At 40.9% G+C, this 21,511-nt stretch overlaps 1 protein-coding gene across 1 annotated transcript; it reads left to right on the top strand.

The window, feature by feature from the left end:
* LOC134421636 (pancreatic triacylglycerol lipase-like) lies at positions 1-10,949 on the top strand. The gene is made up of 12 exons (XM_063162819.1): positions 1-49; positions 805-959; positions 1,410-1,535; positions 3,188-3,322; positions 4,355-4,463; positions 5,597-5,716; positions 5,965-6,084; positions 7,648-7,766; positions 7,900-8,029; positions 9,009-9,120; positions 9,445-9,612; positions 10,832-10,949. Exons 1-12 carry the CDS (start codon positions 1-3, stop codon positions 10,893-10,895), a joined length of 1,407 nt encoding a protein of 468 aa, XP_063018889.1. The 3' UTR covers positions 10,896-10,949.
* Positions 10,950-21,511: the final 10,562 nt, after the last annotated feature.

Here is a 21,511-nt window from a genome sequence, read left to right as displayed (position 1 = left end):
ATGCTTGGAATTTGGATTCTTGCCCTGTTTCTGCTCAGCGCAGCAGAAGGTAAGCATATGGGGTTAGTGTTTGTATTGCCTCTCTATCCTGCTGTATTTTCCACCTATTTTCTAGGTGTTATTCTACACCCTGGTGCCTTAAAACTTATTTATTGAGGTTAATGTGGTTCACTTTTCCATGGAGGAATGATGAGATGAGAGTGTGAGTGTTGTCTTTCTTCTCCACTCTGGGAATTCTGCCCTAAGAGTGAGCAAGAAAAGCTGATGTTTCCTATCTCAGAACAAAGCTACTGCTCTACTAAACATAGGGAATTCTTTCTTCTACTCTTATTAATGATGGAAATGGGAAAAAAAAGCCAGGGCAAGGGGGGAGGCAATCTAATGAGGGCATAGCTTTGTATTCAGCAGAAGACACTGGCTTGTGTGCTATAAGACTTCCCATGTGCACTCAGCTGTTCAGCACTGTCTCAAATTATTGCTGATTATCAGCAATATTTTGGCTTGGCATCAGGAGAAACTCATCAGCTGTCTCTGCCTTGGGCAAAGCAAACAGCTGGTAGAGAGTACCCAAGGATACCACAAAGGAGTCCTCTGAAGACTTTGTTGATGAGAAATAGGGTGGCTTCTCTCCTTGGGATAAACTGCAACTCCTCAAGATCTAGGATAGGGCAACTGCTGGTCTTGGATTTCTGTAAACTGTGGGATTTTCTAGAATAAAATAAAAAACAAAGCCATGCTATGAGTTCTGACTGCTCCATTTCTCTGCCCATTCACACTTTTTTGTTTTTGGTCTTCATGCTACAGGCAATGAAGTTTGCTATGATAGGCTTGGGTGCTTCACAGACGATATACCATGGTCTGGGACTGCAGAAAGGCCAATCTACAAATTGCCCTGGAAACCAGAGAGTGTAGACACTCACTTCCTCCTGTACACTAAAGAGAACACGGAGAACTTTCAGGTAAGAACTGTTGTGGTTTAAACATTGCTGCATCACATGCAAAACTTGTAATTAAACAGACTCCAGCTGTGTTCTTGAAAAGTGTTAAAAAATGGCCAAACTTCCACTTTATTCAAAAGAACACCTCTTCCAGCTCCTTGGACGGGTCCCCACTGAGAACTACTGGGAAACTGAGCATTTTGGGGTAACTTTTTTCCACAAAGAAAATGAAAGCACGCTGAAGTCTTGTTTGCTTTAAGATGGGTGTCAAAGCTTGGTTTGAATTCACGTGAACCTTCATGTGAATTCTTGCAGATGAGTTCAACATTGCAAAACTTTTAAACACCTGCACAGATAAGCACAGTTCAGGTCTTTGCAATTTTGAAAACTTATTTACAGAAAGCAGGTTTAAAGGTTTATTAAGTTCTTAATTAGCTATGCTAATTTTTTTTTTAATTTACATTAATGTAGGAGCTGTCTGCTGTTCAGAAGTCAACAATCAAGGCCTCAAATTTTAAGGCAAGCAGGAAGACCAGATTTATTGTACATGGATTTGTAGACGATGGAGAAGAAACCTGGTTGGCAGACATGTGCAAGGTAGGTACCACAGGGACACCCTTAGTTTGCATTTATTAACACATTCATATAAATTGTCTGTTTTCCCCATTTCTAACCAATTTTTCTCATGGTATTTGTAGCGATAAGAAAGCAAAAATTTCATAAAAATGTACATCCAAAGGGACCTCAAGAGGAGCATTTCAAATAAAGCTTTCAATCCAGGACTTGCTATGAGCACTGGATGTAGTAAAGCACTTTGCTTTATTGATTTTTGTGCTAATTCCACAAATTATTTCCTAACTCTGTCCCTATGCAAAGTGCAATTCCAGCTTGTGGTTTTCTCAAGTCCTCCAAACATGCTTTTAATTGCTGCTGGAGCTAATCAAAGCCCCAGAGTCATGCAGCACAGAGCAAAATAACAGTTGATGGCACGTTGAGGATAAGGTTTTTCAATCATGAACAGAAATACAATTTTTAAAAATAATGTATTCCTGTTTTACTTATGAGAACACTATGAGGAACAACGTGAAACTAAAATCAAGGTATTTCATGTTTATTGCATTCCCACTGCCTGCTTCTTTTTGATGCCAGATCAAAAGAAAAAGGATGGATGATTGTTGGATTTGTCAGTTAATAATTTGTTTCAAGTATCAGAAGCAGATTGATGCTTTTATAATTTTCTGTCTTACATTTTGCATTTTAAAATAGAGGTTTGTTCCTGGAACTTCACAATCAATGAGATAGCTCAGCTCACAATATATTTTTCAGCTTGTCCCTTAAATGCATTTGATCAATTTTCCAGGATGTAGAGGCATGAGATAAATCCTTAAATTCTTCATCTATTATGGTAGCCTGTGTTTTATCACAATACTCTAGTTCATATTTAGAAACAAATTGGTCTCAGTGAATCTTTTCAACAAAGAGCAGAGCAAAGGGGACTGTGAATACATCAATCCTCCTAGGTCTATCTGTTACTTGCTTCCCTTCCCATTAAGCAACAATCCTATCTGCAAATTGATTTTTACCACTTCTGCTATGGTCACAGACACTTTTATTGCCTTTTTTGTCCTTTGTCTGTTGTTGCCATATACTTCAGCTGCTAAAACAAAATACTTTTAGCCAAACAATCCAGCTCAATGGAGAAGAGTAAAGCTTCTGATTCTGTGGCAAAGTCTCTGCCTGCATATACATATTTCTAGATAGAGCCATAAATCTGAAATGAACACCAACACTTTATACACCATGTGATAAAAACACATTCTCTTTCTTACAAATCTGCATCAGAAAACCACTATTGATTTTAACTATCAAAAATATTCTAATTGAATTTGAGTTAAAGTAGTACTTTCAAATCACTGAAGTGAATGGGTGCATAAGTAGAGCTCTTATTTAGTGTTACATACCGAGTTTGTTTGAAAATAAAAATTGAACATTTCATTATTGATATTGTTCTCCTTTCTGTAAAAAATACTGCTCTGGGTATTTAAAATGATTACTGCATTACATATTACCCTCTTCCAGCATTGTGTGATCACACAAACCCCTCTCAGCACACATCCATGCTACAGCTTTGGTTTTCAAATCATTCTCACACAAGTTCACACAAGCTTTAGTAGCTGAGCCACAATGACCAACATGAACTGATCCCATACTGTATTTACCACGGATTTTCCTTTTGTTTTACAAAACAGAGGATGCTTACTGTGGAAGATGTGAACTGCATCTGTGTGGACTGGCAGAGAGGTGCAATGTGTTCATACACCCAGGCTGCCAACAACGTCCGCATCGTGGGCGCTGAAATCGCTTATTTCGTGAACGTCCTCAAGGTGAGAGACTGCTGCTCCTAAAGCTGTTCTGTAATACTGATGTCAATGAAATACAGCTCTGGAGCTTTCACAAATGCGGGTGTAACCAGCAGAAAATATTGTCCTCTACTCCACTGTCAGTTGTGCTGAAAGCAAGCAGCACAATTTTTTGTTTAAAAGGAAAATATTATGTGATAGCAGCGAGGCCTGCCAGCTTAAGGAGAGGAAATGCTAAAGGAAATTCTCATAGTACAGCTAAAGAGTTATTCTTTAGATATTAACAATGCAGTGTAAAACTAAATATGCAGAAATAATGGATTAGCAAACTTCTTTTTCATGGAGACAGCCAATGAGCTCACAGGAACACCATAAAACCAGCTGGCAGCACTGGCTGGGGACAAGCAGGACCCATCAGCTGCCCAAGGGAAAGCTGTGGTGGACAGTGCCCAAACCCACAGGGAATGGCTCCTTTTGCAGCCAGCTTCACATGGCAAGTGAACCTTGGTCTGAAGCCTTCTCTTAATCTAATTGCTTTCAACACAAATTTCCCATAAAAGAACTATAAATAACTAAAACCAGAGAGCGTGCTGGGTCCAGCAGTGCTCTGACCCACCTCTCACTCTCCACATCTGCACTGCAGTTACTGAATTCCTGTCCAAAAAGGCTGAAGGCATTTCTCATCTCATGGCCTCCTCCAGCTTGGGGTGGTGCTTTAACCTGCCAGGTGTAACTAAGAGTTCCTGCCTGGTTTATTCTTGCAAGCATTCTGTGAACCTTAATAGGTCCTCTGGAAGGATCCAGAGTCCCCTCAGGACTCTTGGTAGAGCTGTCTGGAGTTATAACAAACTCCAAGCCAGGGCAGCAGCTGAATAAGGAGGTTTGGAAAAATCTCTGTGTTGGACAGAACTAACTGGCAAAGAGACGCTGAAACCCTAGAGGAGATTCTGAGCCAACAGGAAAAATTATAGTTTCCCAGCCCCTTTCAAGTCCTCCCTGTTGCTGTCTGCTGATGCAGAGGGGCATGGCAATGTGTGTTTTCTGCTGTTTTGTCAGGAGGAGTACGGGTACTCCCCAGCTGATGTTCACATCATCGGCCACAGCCTGGGAGCGCACGCTGCGGGCGAGGCCGGCCGCAGGTCCCCGGGCATCGGCAGAATCACAGGTCAGTGCTGCAGCCACCTCCCAAAACCCACACCCCCAATTTATTAATGCCTGCATCACTTAGATATAAGAACCATGGGCAGCTGTATTTGTGACATTCATTCTGAATCATCCCACTGTGATTGCTTCTCTGGGCTGCAGCGCAGTCAGGGCAATTGGGATATTGTGCTCCTTTCACACTGTTCCCCAAGGAGCAGAGCTGTGCTAAGTGGGGGAAAGAGTGTGATTATTATTTTCCTGCACATGTTACAGCAAAGGGATTTTTTTAAATTCAGTACTTCCAGAGGTTAAAGCTGTGGGTTTGAGCTCCTTATTCATCACGTAGGCAATGCCAAGGGCATTGTGCATTAAGCAGAGTGGCCTTTCATGGATAAAAGACAATTTTGGATGTTATTAACAAAACCCTTTTCAATTGTTGTTTTTCCTTGGGGATTTCAGGCTTGGTGAAACTTGGGCTAATAGTCTAAAAAAATTCAGTTTAAAAGCAACCCCAAAATAAGCTGCCTAGGGACAAGAAGAGATGCAAGTATAAGGCAGCAAAAGCTGTGCAATTTGCAAGAGTTTACAAGCACCTGAAATTGCTGCAGCAATTTGGGAAGCAAATTGATTCCATTTTCTGCTAGGTTCAAAAGCAAAGCTCATTGCTTCAAAACGAGATGTTTTTCCCAAAATCTGACTGGAGCCTGACGTGGGCAGGCTTCAACATTTCAACACCTCCAAGCAGGGGGTGCTATCAGCACAAATTCCTCTGAGTACTCTCAAGCAAGGAACTCTAGAAACCACCCAGATGGATCAGTTCCTTGGGATGCGGACACAGTAACCTCAGTTTGAGCAGGGTTATTAAAGAGAAGTTCAATTAAAAGAAAAAAAAAGTTTATTCTAAGTGTTGGCATTCAGTATTGCTGTAAGTATGTAAAGCAGTGAAATTTAATAGGCTTTCCACAGGTGACTTCCTGGGAGAAAAGCCACTTGGAAGTTGAGAGCACACATCCTCATTTTATTAATGCCAATATTACTTAGATATAAGAACCACAGGCAACTATATTTGTGACATTCATTATATACCATCAATATGTAAAATGATTCTACACTACATTTCTTTATTCATACATAACACTACTCTTTTTCTCTCAGGACTGGACCCTGCACAACCTTATTTTCAAGGCACTCCAATTGAAGTCAGACTGGATAAATCTGATGCTGAATTTGTTGACGTTATCCACACAGACACAGCTCCCACAATCCCCAACTTAGGTGAGTATGCAGCTCCACTCTACTGATTATGTATTATTTACTGCACTGAATTATCTATGCCCTGTGGCACTTCAGTGTCCTGATCGTTCACTGAGACTGTTCTGGGGCAGAACAGAACAAATTCACCACTTCAGTCACTGACAGCTCCTGTCCTAAAGCACCGTGCACAGACAAACGTGGAGCCAGCAGCTACACGTATGAGATAACATTCATTTAAAACGTGCTTACCCCCGTTTCTAATGCTCCAGGTTTTGGCATGGCGCCAGCTATAGGACATCTTGACTTTTATCCAAACGGAGGAGTTGAGATGCCCGGCTGTGACAAGAATCCCATTTCACAGATCGTAGATATCGATGGCATCTGGGAAGGTAAGGGTGTTGTTTGCATCACGAATTCAGGGGGAGCCCTCAAAGTGCAGCCACTTATCTTGCCTTAATTCAGGTGTTTTACATTAGCTTTTGGTGTATTATCCACCAGCTGCAGGCTGCACTGAAGCTGTTACAATGCTCAAAACAAGCCACTTTTCCAGAGCTTATTAAAAAATAAACAAGACAAAGGGTTTGCCTCTGGAAAATGTGTTTCCTCTAAAGGATCTAATATCAGAAACAAAAGTTGTTGGAGCTGTGCCAAACATTTTGCAGGGTCTTTTAAGAGCACATTGCATTTTGTGCCTAAGTGCCCAGCAGCAGCACTGGTGGAATTGGGCAAAGATGCTCACAGCTTCTCCTGGGAGAGTGTCTTTGGCTGAAATTCTTCGGAGACAGAGCAATTAATTTGATTCCTTGTTAAGTTACAGATTACAACCGGAGTTGCATTGAAGTGATCTCATTGTGCCTATTTTTAGGCAGCTAAAAAAAGATTGGCACGTAGTTGCTCAAATACATTGTTCTTTGTTGTTTAACGTGGTTCTTATAAAATCTCTAAGTGTCAGAGGTTTCCTATGAATATTTCTAAAATTAAATTGCACATAAGATTAAAAAAAAATAAAACCCCGAAGATTTCTGCTGTGGAGATTTTTCAGTACATTTTCTGAGCTCTTTCTTACACTACTGCAAACAACTTAAACTCTGGGAATCCATTTTCTGATTTGTGATCGCTAGCTTTTTACTCCAGGTTTTATTCAATGCAGCTGGAGGCATTACTTTTTCATTCTTGCCCCCCCTTTTTTTTTAATAGACTAAACTTGTTATCATAATGGGGAATTAAAGCACAAAGAAATAACTGCATAGTATATGGTCTTCTTTTTAACCTGAAGTCAGGAAAATACAAGCAACACAAAGGAAAATAATATATTCATTATTTTAATTTTAAGAGTCTCCCTTTCCTAAGTACCCCCCAAATAATAATAATTTTGTTTTGAAGCCCTCAGCTGGAGCAAATCAGCGCTGCCCTAGGAAGTTCACTGTTAAATACTTTTCATTTGGTTTTCTTTTGTTATGGTAATGAAACTGTTGCCTACAAAAGACCTGCTGCAGGCAGCTCTGGTTTCTATTGTTAAACTCGGTCAGATTGCTTGAATAAGAGGGTTTTTTGAGGGGCAGGGGCTGGGCTGGGCTGCACAGTCGGTTCCACAAAGCATTTCAAGTTCACATTTTGTACCTGTTGAGCCAGTGACATCCCTTAGGGAGCCATCCCTTGGGGTGAGCGCATCCGGAGCGAGAGAGGTTCCAGCCTCATGTTTGATTCCCCAAGAACTGAGATGAGCTTTTGAGGAGGAACGATGCATCCCGGTGATGCTTTTTGAGGAGGAATGATGCATCCCGGTGATGCTTTTTGAGGAGGAATGATGCATCCCCGGTGATGCTTTTTGAGGAGGAATGATGCATCCCGGTGATGCTTTTTGAGGAGGAATGATGCATCCCTGGGACCCGGGTTTCTTTCCTTGAGTGGGAAGAGAAAAGGAGAACCAACCTGGGGGCATCTTTTCACAGGAACTCGGGACTTTGTGGCTTGCAATCACCTGAGGAGTTACAAGTACTACTCGGACAGTATCGTCTACCCTGACGGATTTTTAGGCTATGCTTGTGCTTCATATGATCTTTTTAAAGAAGTAAGTATTTCTCAGAGCTTCAGGATGGACCCTATTTAGAGCATTATTAAAAATAAATCTTTTATCTAATTTTTTTTTTCTTTTCCTTGTCTGGCTGGATAATGTTATTAATAGATGTATTTGTTTTCACTAGGGAAGCTGTTTCCCATGCCCAGAAGCGGGATGCCCAACCATGGGTCACTATGCAGACAGATTCAAGGACCAGGTTAAAAATGAGTTCACAAAACTTTACCTGAATACTAGAGAGGCCAAGGATTTTCCTCGTGAGTTTTGAATGCTTCCATTGCTACCTACTCCTCATAAAAATTTTCTTTTCCCGTTTGACAGTTAGCTTTAGCAGATCTCATCACAGTGCAAAGTGTCTTCTGTTCTTCATGCTTTTTCTTCTTTTGCCCCATCACTAATGCCAGTTTGGGGCCCTACAGGACAAGACACTGACAAACTCTGGAGTCTAGTGGAGGTTACTGAGATGTTTGGAGAACTGCAAGGTTCAAGGAGAAGGGAGGAGAGACAATGAACAGAAGTTGCAGAAAGGAAATTTCTTGTTGAATAGAATGAAAATTACATCACAGTGGCACATACAATAGTATGAAAATTACAACAAATCACACAATGGTTAATGCAGGAAGAGGGGTCCAGGGAAGCTGGGAAATCTCCATCATTGGAGATACCAAAAACTCCATTTGACAAAGGCCAAGAACAAGCTGATCACAGCTGTTGGATGGACAAGATGAGCTCCTTTACAGCCTCAGTTAACCTAAATGCCAGCTCTCACAACACACTGCTTAGTTTGCTCTTGTAAGCACAAATCAGAATCTCTTTGAGCTCCTTTTGGTAATTGCACTCTAAAAGGAAGTTCCCACCAACAAAAATTATTTTCCTGGAGCTTCAGAATTCTGTCATGCTGCTTAGATTCTGTATCTGTATTTATCCCTAACACCCCTTTATTTCCAGCTTCACTCGGTGTGAAAACCTTAATGGTCAAAATGCTGAGATCTGTATAGTATTTACTACAATATGGACTAGTTTTCTCTTTTTTTCTCTCCCAGAAAGTAACACAAATATCTTCTGTTTCTCGTGTTGATCTCATTAGGACATAACAGATTTGATTCACTGGTGTTTTATATTTTCTGCTCTCAACCATACTGTACAGACACACAAGAAAAAAAACCCTAGAATATGATGTTTTGGGGACTGTTTCTCCCTGGGTACAGTCAAAATAATTCTATTTCTTCTGTTTAGTTTGGAGGTACAAAGTTTCTGTGACCCTCTCTGGAAAGAGCAAATTAGAAGGATACGTAAATGTGGCCCTCTATGGCACTGGTGGGAACACAAAGCAGCACCAGATCACCAAGTAAGTTAAAAATTCAATAGAAAAGAAACTTTTCTTCTACAACCCTTAATTTGTATTTGTAATTAATAATTCTGTTTTAATTGGTCTTATGAAGAGAGAAACAAAAAGGCAGCATTTCAGGCCCACCTGCCTTTGCTGCCTCTGAATAAATGATTTGGGATGAATTACATCAGAAATCTGGCAGTAATGTTGCTGCCATATAATGGGATAAATGTTGTCTCTCTGCTGAATTTCTACCCTCTTGCCACCACAGCAGAGCCTTTGACAAGTAATTAACAGTAAATTTTGCCATGCCTCACATCCATGAAATGCTGTTTTTCACAGGGGTAGCCTCAAACCAGGCAACACTTACACAGCCTACATTGATGCAGAAGTTAATGTAGGAGAAGTCACCAAGGTTAAATTCCTTTGGAACAACAACTGGGTCAACCCAACTCTTCCTAAACTGGGAGCTGCAACCATCACAGTGGAAGCTGGGCAAACTAGAAGAGAGTAAGTATTGTGAAAGTCTTGAAAGTTACTGGAGAAGATAGGTGACAAAATTATAAGTGGAGTGGAAGCCTTTCCACAAGAAAAGTTATTTAAGGCATTAAAAGGAAAAGATTCTCAAGGAAACCTTTTCTTTCCTTCCTTTCAAGACACTGTTCATCCACAGTTCTATTCACTGCTACTTCAACCCTTTGCCTTAAATAACCTCAGAGAAAAACTGAAAATCTCTCCAGGCTTTAGAAGAGCAAACTTTCTGTAAAACCCTTTGGGTGAGAAAAATTAATGCTGGCTTGGACTGTCAGCATCATTCTTGCCAAACTCCTTCTGTCCATAAAAACAGATTATTTGTGGGTCTGATTCACTGTCAGCTGGAACCAGCCAAGTATTCCATTGGTATTGATGACCCCTAAAGGTCATGACTGACGAAAGAGGATGGTGATAAAAAAATCCACCTTTCCAATGAGGAACAGTAACACTTAGAGCCTACTGAAAAGCTACCTATAAAGCTGAGGGAAAAAGGCCAAAATTGAATTCTGTAGACTTTGTAAAGCACAACGTGGATGTTCAGATTATAGAAGCATGGTTTACTGATCCAGTTTTACTAATTTTCCTGGACTTTTAAACATGAATTCCTTCATTTTCTTGATCAGTTATTTTATCCAGATCATGAGTCGGTATCTAGAACAAGAGGTACAGTTTAAATTTTATTTATTCTATTTTCAAATGAGCAGTTAAAATTCCATCTCTTAAAAGACAACATGGGAGGTGGAAACAGTTTCAAGCAAAGTGAAATTATTACAGCCAAGCAGCACTTGAACTCACCTTGAAGCAGAGGTCCTAAGTCAGGTTGTAATTTCCAGTCACCAAAGCACATTGCTGACAAAGTGTATTTCTGTAGATTGTGTAACATATATCACAATAGGAACTCACCCTTCTACTGACTTATGGTCTTTGCACAAATAGTTGTGGTCATCTCTATGGAGATGGTAGCACAAAATCTGGGGAAAAACCCCAAAACTGTAACGTTAAAGCAAGGTGGGCAATGAAGCAGAAGGAATAGAGTCTATCAATGCTTTCCCCAGCAGTTATATTTCAAATTTGGAAGCTCAAAGTTTGTTCTGTTCATTTGTCTGGGATGACAGATCAGGTTGTGTTACCATCAGTGTAAATCCACCTGTACAATTTCAGCAGCTCAAGGTGCTCTCCTTTCCTCTCTCCCCAGGTTCCGTTTCTGCGGCTCTGAGACCGTGAGGGAGGATGTGCTGCAGACTCTGACTGCTTGCTAACAGCATGTTCAGATCCCAAATCCTGCTGCCAATAAAAGCTACTCATGCAGAAAACACTGGAATGTGTGTTACTGACGGTGTGTGGTGTTTGGGGTGGGGTTTGGCTGGTTTGGGAGGCAGAGGTTAAGTCTGTGGATGCCTCTCTAGAGACGGAATTTTTAGAGTGGCTTTAGGAGTGAATGTGCCAAAACCTGTTGAAGAATTCCGCTGCTTTCAGCCTGTTTCAAAACAATTTCAAGCAAGAGGAAAGGGGGCAGGTAACAGAAACAAATTCATTTCTGTCCCATGCAATCCTGCCTCGTGTCCCTCAGCATTCTGCTGGACAAGGGGGCTTTGTCTCCTCTGCTGCCAGAGGAATCTCATCTTCACTGATGAAACCTCACAGAACTGCTGGGGATCTGCTGCTCCACACATCTACTGCTCCTGGGGACCCTCTCTCAGTATCTCCTGACCTCTCCTGGGTCTCTCTGGGTGAGCTTTCCTCACCCAAAACACCCTGTCCTGAAGGACATCAACCCCCCAGCAGGGCTTTACATTCTGTGTAGTGGTGGAGGTGGAAACCAATTTATTTTGGGTTGGAGCACTACTTTTCTAGTATAGAAAAAAACAGTGGTGTTTTTTTTTGTTGTTGTTGTTGTTTGTTTGTTTTTTTTTAATTGAGCGCATTCTGCCAGCCCTCACAGGGTGATGGGAAGGAGATAGGGGATGTGAATAATAGACAAAGAAACATCAGCACTGAAGATTAGCAACCTATGGGCATGCTCTGGGCTGAAGTAACTTCTTTATATAAAAGCCAAAGTGCTCCTTGCTTTAACACAACTGAAGAGAATATCCTCCAGCAATTTCAGTTTTAGTCAGAGACATGCAGGCTTGCTTTTATGCTTTAAAACCTTCTAAATTGCACTTCTGCTTCTTGCCCAGATTAAAAGGTACTATTTGACTTAGATTAGATGTATGGAAGGAGTTCTGTATAACGGGAGTGTTAAAACTGGCCCAGGTTGCCCTGAGAGGTGTTAGGTGCCCCATCTCTGGAAATGTTCAGCACCAGGCTGGTTGAATTTGCTGAATTGCTGGAGTATTCCTCCTGTCACATTCCTTCTCTCCCCGTGCAGCAGCAAGCACACAGCAGAGTTCTCTTTGTGTGCTTTCCTCCCAGCCAATGCTGTCCTGAAGGACTCTTAAAAGCTGACATTTATTTTGTCTCCAGTTTTTCCCAAAAGTGGTCAGTCTTATAGTCATAAAATGATAGAGTCAGGCCTAATAAATACAAGGATTTGAGTTCTTTGTCCTGCATCAGACCCTGCTAAGTCCAGCTCTGGGTTGCTCCTGCAATGCCTTCCTTGGCTTTCCATGGCTGCAGGAGGAAGAGGATCCAGCCACAGGAACAGAAGGTTTCACACTTCATCTAGTCCTTGGAGGAGCACACAAACCCTCTCCAGGAAGATAAACAGTTCTGGCTTTATGAATAGCCACGGACATGGGAGCTGGTGTCTGATGCTGGGTTTTCATGTAGCCCCCATCCCTCTGGCATCCCCTGCTTCCTTCTGCCTTCCCTGTTTGTGTCTCCTAGGATTTGCTGTCCTGATCTCAGTGCCTCCTGCTGAGGAAACCTCATCAGGGTTATTAACTTCCTAACACTGCAGAAGAGTTTCTCCTTTGTCTTTCGTTCCATTATCTTGGAATAAGCAGGTTCTTGCCTACACAATTGTTTTGACAGTTATGATATTCTCAGCATTATCCTCTGCCATAGCCACTTCAGCAGCCCGTGTAATTTTAACAAACACCCAACAGAATCAAGACGTTAAAGTTGACAATAGCATAATAAAAAATCTCCTTTTAATAATGAACTGGAGCTGCCGTCATCCTGTTTCAGCAGAGTAAAATCTCTCCCCCCCCTCCCGAACACTTTACAAAGCTATTACATAAAATGCAATGTTAAATGAACAACAAATTACTTTCCCTTTAGCTAGCTTTTAATGCTAATGGTGCTATTTATTCCTGACCTTTTGAAATATTAGATTTTTTAAATGACAACATAAAAAGAATTCTTGTTTGAAAACGCGAGCGACTTTAAACCACATGTTATTACTTGTAAGTATAGCATGCACATGCATCATTCATTTCAGTGTCCCATTTAGGGCTAATTGGTATATATTTCAGTTGACATATATTGTTCTCCTGCAAACGTGTCAAATTCCTTAACGATGGCGGTGACAAAAGCAAAATGCTTGAGATATATAAATTATGCTCTTTACCATATAATCATTCTTATCTATTGGGAATGGTATTTGTGACAAACTATGGTCAAAAATACACAGCAAATTGATTTTTATTTTTTTTTTAAACTTTAATATCACACCATTCACGGCAAGTCTTTGATTGCATCCTTAAATGTAGAAATGTTTTGATTTTTATCTGCTTTTGAAAAGCTCACTTTATTTATTAAAGGAAGAGTAGCACAGCGAGGATCTTAAAATGTATCTTTTGTTATCAGCATAAGGAAAAAAAATGGGCTGTAATTGTGGATATAGAGTGAGTAATTTGGTGAAAAACACTTTGTGCTATAGTTAAGGTTTTATAATTCCTGCCAGAAATTACTATTATTTTGTTGGTGGGCAGCATTGCAAAAAGAATTTTAAATATTTTAAATATGGGAACAACTTGGGCCACGTATTTCCATTACATTTTAGACTGCTGCGTGTGATGCATTTTCCCCCTTTATTACAAATCATCTTAGAAACAGACAAAAAAAATAAAAATTGAAGATTTCATGTGACTCTAATTATTACTGCAGTGCTCATTGTTGTCTTTAGACAATGCTGTCCACAGTCATTACTTTGCTCCATAAATCAATAGCATAATGAGGTTCTATCTTTCAAGAAATATTTGAGGGTATCTTAATTTGGCATTGATGAATTCTCCTTCCCAAATCTCTGGAGGGTTTTTTTTAATCTAGTTTGTCATGTTAGAGCTTTCATCACCTAGCCCCAGCTGACAGTGTTATGGCTGTGTATTTATTTCCATACCTTCCTGGGATGTGTCCTCAGAGGCTGCAAATAGGAATTTTATCATGTTATGCCTTGAAGGCTGTTTCTCCTTGATTGGAGTGTAATTTCCCACATTGTTTTGCCCCACCTTCATCCTTCAGAAGTATATACCATGTGTGGTTGTAAAAAAGTGTGGAAAAAAGGTTAAATTTGTTAACATCTTCTTGCTGATAGAAACTGGGAGCAGTTTCTTTGACAAAAGAGATGTTCACTGGAACTAAATACCAAAGAAATTATATCATAAGTTCAGATACGATTTTTCTTCTAAATTTTGAAGGCAAGAGAAAGGTAAGTAAAAAAAGGTCAGCAGAGGGCAGAGGAAGAAAGGAGAGGGTTGATGTGATGCTCCACAGCTCTAAATCAAAAAATACCAATAGTGCCCTATATGACACTTGCTTCTAAACTGTGCTTGCAGACAAACAGAAACAAGAACCAAAGTACTCTTTAAATTATTCTAAATGTTGTGTTCAAACACACAGGAACAACTGTGTATTTGAACTTGCCATCACTTTGATGACCTCTATTTTGTGAGAGCCAAAGACAAAAGTTGCATTGAAGTCCCTCCTTGTGCTCTGGCCCATGGAATTATTGTTGTGTGTTTATCCTAAGAAAGATATTACCTTTAATTGCATTAAGTAGATAACGCCTTCACATCCAACCACTTAGGGAGGTGAAGGGGAAAAAAAGGGATCTAAACCTCCATAGTATTGCATTAGTTCAGCTCATAATTCACACTAGTGTAATTTAGCATACAATTTATATAACCTAAGAGTCAATTCTGCATGAAAAATAACAGCAATGAACATTACTGGTGGCTTGGGTGCCTGAGCTGGGGGTGTGCAGTTCCAGAGGATGGATTCTCTGGGAGTCCTGATTATCCTCTTTGGAAAGGGAGTGCAGCCCTAAGTGCAGCACCATTTCTCACTCAGAAGAGGTTCTTCATGGAGGAGGAATATATACAGTCATCACCTTAATTATGTGGGATGTAAAACACAGGATAAGCTTGTCCTGCCTGGGGTGGTGGAGGAGCAGGAGCCACCCCTTCCTTCTCCCAGCACGAAGCACTCTGTCCTACAGCCCAGAAACTACCACAGGAGCTGCTCAAAAAGAAATTAAACAAACTCTTGGTTCAGACTAACCTTTTAATTCCTTACCCAAACACCAGCCTCCTTTCCTTTTGATGAGGGGAAAGAAATCATCAGGAGGAAAGTGAGCAAGGGTTCTCCACCACCCTCAGCTCCCACCAAGGTGCTCTCGGTCCCCTGGGGGATTCTGTGGCCTGACCTCACATTTCCTTCCAGCCTTCCTCATCTCCCCCTTGCCTGCAGTTTGGAAATCAGTGCAGCTGACCCTTTTGTAGCCCTGCAGAGGCAAGAAAGCGCAGCAGGAGTCAGAGAGGATGTGTTTGCCCCTCTGCCGTCACCCAGGGCTTGGCAGAGGAGGATTCTCCCCTCGTTAAGGCCACACTGTAGATCCTCAAGCCTTTGCTTTAATTCCAAAAGGAGCCAAAATATCTTTGCTAGGTCATGAAAACCAGCCTCTCATTCCCTCCCACAGAACCTGAATTAGGAATCCTCTCCTGGTGGCTGTGACAGAGGGGACATTGCTCATGTGCCCTCCCTGGCTGCCTCTGAAGGGATGGAAACACAGCAGCAGAAAGCAGCATAGTTGTATTGCATAAGGTAATAAAAAACTTCCTTTTAACCAGGGAAGGATGTTAAAAGTGGAGAGCAGAGTGACTGCACCAAAGAATAATTCTCCTTTTGACCCACAGAGAAAGAGGTGCCTAATAAAAGTATATGAGCACGGACAGTGTGAAGATAACTGTCTGATCAGATAATGGAATTGTTTTCAGTGATAAGAATGAATCCATTACTAATGCAAATAACTATAATAATTATAATTTGCAATACAGTAAAAATCACCTAGTCTACCTCCTCCTCTGACAGGAGACTGTATAATAAATTATAGGCTGAGAAAAAAAAAATCAAAGGGATAAAGGTTAAAAGATTAAAAAAAATTCTGAAACTTAAATGCTTAACAGGGAAGTCAAGACCTGAAAGCAGAAATTGGTGCTATTAAATAAAGCAATTGTGAAGAATGAGATATTATGGAATTGATTAACAAACCAGAAACCAAGCATTTCCTCATATCACTACCTCTTGTCACAGATTTCAATAATTCTGAAAGAACAAAAAATTAAGAGTTGGCGTATAACAAGGAAATTAATTATTTAAATGTAGGTGAATATGCTAATAGTACCCTGGGAAGATGAATATAACTTCACAGACAAAAAGCCCCCAGAAGGTTCAGTAAATTTGAGGAGTTTCTCCAGTTGCTTTTGCTTTGCTTTGCATCCAAAACTGGTCCAGCTGCTCCCAGGACTGCTCATCTACAGGGCAGATCTTTTGGGGTTTTCTGGGCACACCAAATTGCCCATACCAATCCCATAATCTTCTTTGTTCCTGTGAGGTATTTCGGGCATGGAGACTGTAAAAAATGCTTTATTTCAGCTTTGGAGGAGTAGAATAGAGCAGATGAAACAAATCCTGTGTGCAGAGTTTGCTCTACAGTGAGCTGTTTTCTTGTTTACAGCGCCTCTGCTTTCTGCACTGGTTAAGCAGAGAGGAAATAGTGATAAGATTTATCACTCACTGTTGGCATCAAACCATTCACAGCTTTAGGTGAGCATTGGGAATCTCCCAAGAGACCATGTGGTTCTTCCTCAGCCATCAACTGGAGTAAAAGAGCTATTAAATAATTGAGTCTAAAGCACTGTCTTCCAAAACTCTCCATTTAGATCTACATTTTCCAAAGGTCAGAAAAGCCAGGGATTTTAACAGCAGGGGTGTGTGAGGGAGATTTAGACCCCCAGAGGTGCTGACATCTAGTCAAAAGTAGGGGGTTTTAATCTGACTACCAGATGAAATTAATATTTAATTCAGAGTGGAACCTGATTTCCTGTGCTTGGACTATTTTCCTGCATTTTAAATTCAGAGTAAAAAGCTCAGTGTACCCTGCGAAAACCTCCCCCTCAACTCATTTATGAAGTCAGAGATTTCTCACCCTCTTTGAAGTTTTCACTGCAGCACTTTTCCTGCAGCTGAAAAACACTTCAGGCCTGCAGAGCACCAGCAGTTCATCAGAACCTCCACAGTGCAGGAGTTCAAGGAAAATGCTTTAATGATGCAAATTCTAAAAGCACTCTGAGTTGAAAACTCACAGTCTGCTTCACACCATGACTGGTGGCTGCCTCCTAAGTGCCATTTACCCAAAACACACCCAGCCAGTATAACATCAGCTCCTGCAACAAGCTCCCAAGGTTTAAACACATACCTTTCAGCTTAAACACAGAAGGCCTTTAATCAATGTTTGCAAAAGATAAAACCACAACGTGCCTCAAATCCCCAGTCCCATTTGATTGGTTGTTAATGCTTCACCAGGGCTGTTTTGGACAGGGATGCTCCCAACACGAGCCCTTCACGTGTGTTCCCACAGAACAACTTCAGCATCAGCTTCCAAATCTCCTCCCAGCAATAAGATGCTTATCTGCCAGAAACCAGCACGCACTGCCTAATCCTCAAAGCTCCCAACAGAGCCATAAAAAAGATCACAGGTTCTATAAAACATGATGGAAGGAGCTGGGATTTAATTAAATAATTAGATTCAGGGCATGCATGAAACTGGTCTTCAGATATGTCAAAAGCTGTCAGGGCAGGAATGAGATGAATTGTTCCACGTTCTCTAGGGGTAGGACAACCACAGAGAGTCAAAGCTGACATTATGTAAGACTTCAGACAGATGAGGACAGTGAAACAAACAAACTGCCAGAGCAGGTAACACCATTCCAGAATGGTCAGAAGTTTTAAACATCACAAGTTTTAAAACCAGATTAAACAAAAGTTGGGAGTAGTTTAGGCAGAACTAATATTGTTTTGCATCAGAAGGTGATACATGATAGATACCTGAAGTCCTTTCCAGCTACATGAAACTCCTGTGATGCTCTGACAGAGCTGCAGTTGCAGTCAGCAAAAATACTTGATGGATCTGAAAAAAGAAAAAACAATTATGATATCCCACTTGAATTATTGAATAATTATATGCTATTGAATTATTATATGCTAGTGAATTAGTATATGGTACTTGACTCTGAAGGGAGAAATTAAAATTCCTTTGGTGGGATATGGTCAGCCTAGTTTGTACATCTCCTCAGTCCTGGAACTTCCTCAATCAGTGTGTGGGACTTTTTGATCTTCAGTCTCATGTGTTGCACCCATAAGACAAAACAGAAGAACTGCAACACTAATCTTAAATTGTTTTGGAACATCCTCAGTGATGCTACCTGCTTGTTCAGCTGCCTTACACAATTATCAGGCTGAAATGTTGATTTTGTTTCCTGAGTAGACAAATCAGTTCTCCTGCCCACTGTGTAAGGAATTTCTCATGGACAAGGCTGCGTGTTCACAACACCCTGCAGAGAGTGCTGCTATCCAGACCTCTGCCAACACAAAGAATATCAGGAGAAAATCATCTGAAGGAGGATGCTGGAATGTTGCTTGTGGGGAAAAAACACATTTAGATACAATTCCTGCATACATCAAGCAGAACCTGCTTGATTCTGCTGTACTTACAGCTAATTTCCTTCAACTCCACTCATTTTGAAGAGTCAATAGTTTTCCAGGCAAAGTGTTGGTGGGGAGGCACAGGCTGAGAAAACAGATCCATTATGATTGTCACAGATGAAGAACAAACCTTCTGAGCAATGCATTCCCCCGGAGCTGTAGCTGCAGCCCTGTGGCTGTTACCAAGTGTGTGAGAAGCACCAAGGCTGCCGAGGAAGAGGATGTGTTCAGCCTGGTGTCTGCCCTTATCAGCTGATGGCAGAAGGAAGTTCCCACTAGAGGTGCAGAGATTACTCCTCAAAGGGAAGGAAATACTCCTTGTTGCCCTTAGGAAAGGGAGAGTCACCTTTCTCACTGCTTAGATTGCTGCAGTTGAGCAAACCCTGGCAGCCACAGCTCTGTCTCACCCCTCTGCTTTGAAACCATCCCTATAACTGCTGGAGCACTCCACTGCCTCTGTTCCAGCACATCCAGGGCCTGCTCACACTTCTCTCCAGACAATTCCTTTCTTTCCTTACCTTGCAGTAAAGTGGAAAAATTATAAGAAAAAGGCCTCATAATATCAGGCCTGCTTTGGCCGATTCTGTCATTTCCTCTAAGGGAAGCGAGCACCCTGCAAGTTCCCAAGTGAAAGAAATCCTGGTGTGAGCAGTACATTAACATAACAACCTATTCCTGGGTAAAAAACCAGCTTGCACCTGTATAAATTGTTTTTACATTGTTAGACAGTTTTCATTTTTTTATCTCTCACAAACAACATTTCCTGCACGTACACACTGGGGTTTGAGTGATCAATCAATACAGGATAACAGTTTGTTACTAACCAATGAAAGTAATTGGCAAGAAAGCTACTGACCAATTGGAGTCACACATGAGGTCTGCAAAACTGCATAAAAACTAGTTACATCAATAAAGAATGAGCTTTTCTCCACCATGAAGAAAATGGAGTCCATGTGATTTATTCCCATATCCTCACACTCCGTCTGGCATCGTCCTCCTTTGGTGTCTTGGCTCTGCTGCACTCACAACACTCTCAGAGCAAGCTGAGATTTATTTTCATTTCTCCATGTCTGTGTCAGCTCACCTGTGGACACTGATACAAGGGTCATAGTGGCTGCAATCTACCAACTTCTTAATTTTTTTGCCATTGCATGGTAATGAACACCATGGCCTCATCCAGTAACTGCTGCTCTGGGCAGAGCTCCTGGGATATGGCATCCAGTAAACCTTTCCCTAGCATTACAATCCCTGAAAAATTAGACAACAGGTACTACTTTAAAATCATAGCCATTTGACCTAATCAATTGTACATTAACTAAAGACAATACAGAACATTTACAGAAAAATATTTGCACTTAACTGACTCAATATATGGCATAATGATGGCCATATAAGACAGTTTTTGCTGTAAGAAATTGATCTTTGCATCTGTGCACAGTCTGTGGTGGAAACTTCTTCCTTTTTTTAAATACTCACATTCAAGTCTCTAACTTGAAGGAAAAAAGCACAATACCTTATTGTGACTCTGCATTGATTCCACCACAAAATTGCTTTTGACTGTTAGAACACAGCAAGGCATGAATGAGAACTAATAAAATAGAATTTATTCCTTAAAAAGAAAATGAAGTACAAGACTGGCAACAACCAGGCCTGAATTCCAGTCACACAAAGCATCTGCACTTCCCACTAATTTATCCAGGCTGCATCTCTTGAAAACCAAGCAGTTCTTGCACTGAGTAAAGGAATTCTGAACCCATTGTCCCTAAGCCAGAGAGCTGGACAGTGCTGTCAGGGAGGCCCTTTTACAATTTGTTTTATTCCATAACTATTCACATGAATACAAAATCTGCAAATTTCAGTAAGGACTTAGGTGATTTTGTAGAACCAACAACTTACACAAAATCCCTTCTATCAAGATGAGGCTGTAGCTTTAAATCTAAACACACTCCTATGAGAAAGCCCTAAGATCTGGAAAAGTCCAGAGTAAGGACCAAATTCTGCATGCACACACATGAAACTCCACTGGAATCTTCAGCACTGTGGTAGAACAACGAAAGCAAAATTTGGTTCTTAATGTGTCTCTGAAGACTGTAATTATATTTCCCATTGTACTAGTAACATTAATTGAATGTTTAGCTGAAATCAAGTTCATTACAAGTTAAATACAGTACCTAGCCTATTAGGATGGTGTTTATAATTATAGTCATAAAGCACTTGTAAAACACCTTCATTGCAGCAAATAGGTGGAAGTTGGGTGTAGTGGCTGCTGAAGCCTCTCAGTTCACCCTCTGCATCTTTGCAGCATCATGGACCAAGGTCACCTGTGCCACTGAATCACCTCCAGAGCCTGTGCCAACACTGCTGAATTTCAGAGGGACACGGGCTACAGCTGTTAGCAGAAAATGTAATACTGCACAAACTGCTGTGCAAGGGTTTTTGCAGGGCAGCTGGACCTTACTGAACCCTAGATCTATAAATACACACATTCTCATGCAAATGTACCTGGATATTGGCCAGCTTATTGGCCTGATAATGAATTTTTAACAATAAAACAGCTTTTAAAAATACAAGACCTAAGAGATTACACCTCTTTTGATATATCAGATTTTGTATTTAATTTTCTGGCTGACAGCATCATTACAGAAAACGCCTGATCTGCTTTTGGTAGTGCCCAAAGTCTTTCTGCCTGAACTCCAACAAACACCTTACCCAGAGAGCAAAACACCAGTTTTGCTGGAAGCTGAGCCATGAGCAGCAGTGAAGTTCCACCCTGGGCACACAGGTGAACTAAAGCCATACAGATGGCCGGTGTCACTTCTGCTCAGTCACACACATGAAGGAGCACCCAAATTCAAGCATAACCACTTGGCCTGCCTCACTTTCATAATAAATTAGGTTTCTTTTTATAGCCATTTTCATAAGAACAGTAGCACCCAAAAAAGAGAAA

Source organism: Melospiza melodia, chromosome 9 (assembly GCF_035770615.1).
Source record: "Melospiza melodia melodia isolate bMelMel2 chromosome 9, bMelMel2.pri, whole genome shotgun sequence".
Taxonomy (NCBI): Eukaryota; Metazoa; Chordata; class Aves; order Passeriformes; family Passerellidae; genus Melospiza; species Melospiza melodia.
This window is presented reverse-complemented; position numbering and strand designations above follow the sequence as displayed.

Bases quoted from the DNA above. Each gene is read 5' to 3' on its own strand.
- LOC134421636 (XM_063162819.1), top strand. From the start codon at position 1: ATGCTTGGAATTTGGATTCTTGCCCTGTTTCTGCTCAGCGCAGCAGAA. The intron at 3,323-4,354 runs GTGAGAGACTGC...CTGTTTTGTCAG, and splicing joins ATTTCGTGAACGTCCTCAAG to GAGGAGTACGGGTACTCCCC. The intron at 5,717-5,964 runs GTGAGTATGCAG...CTAATGCTCCAG, and splicing joins TCCCACAATCCCCAACTTAG to GTTTTGGCATGGCGCCAGCT.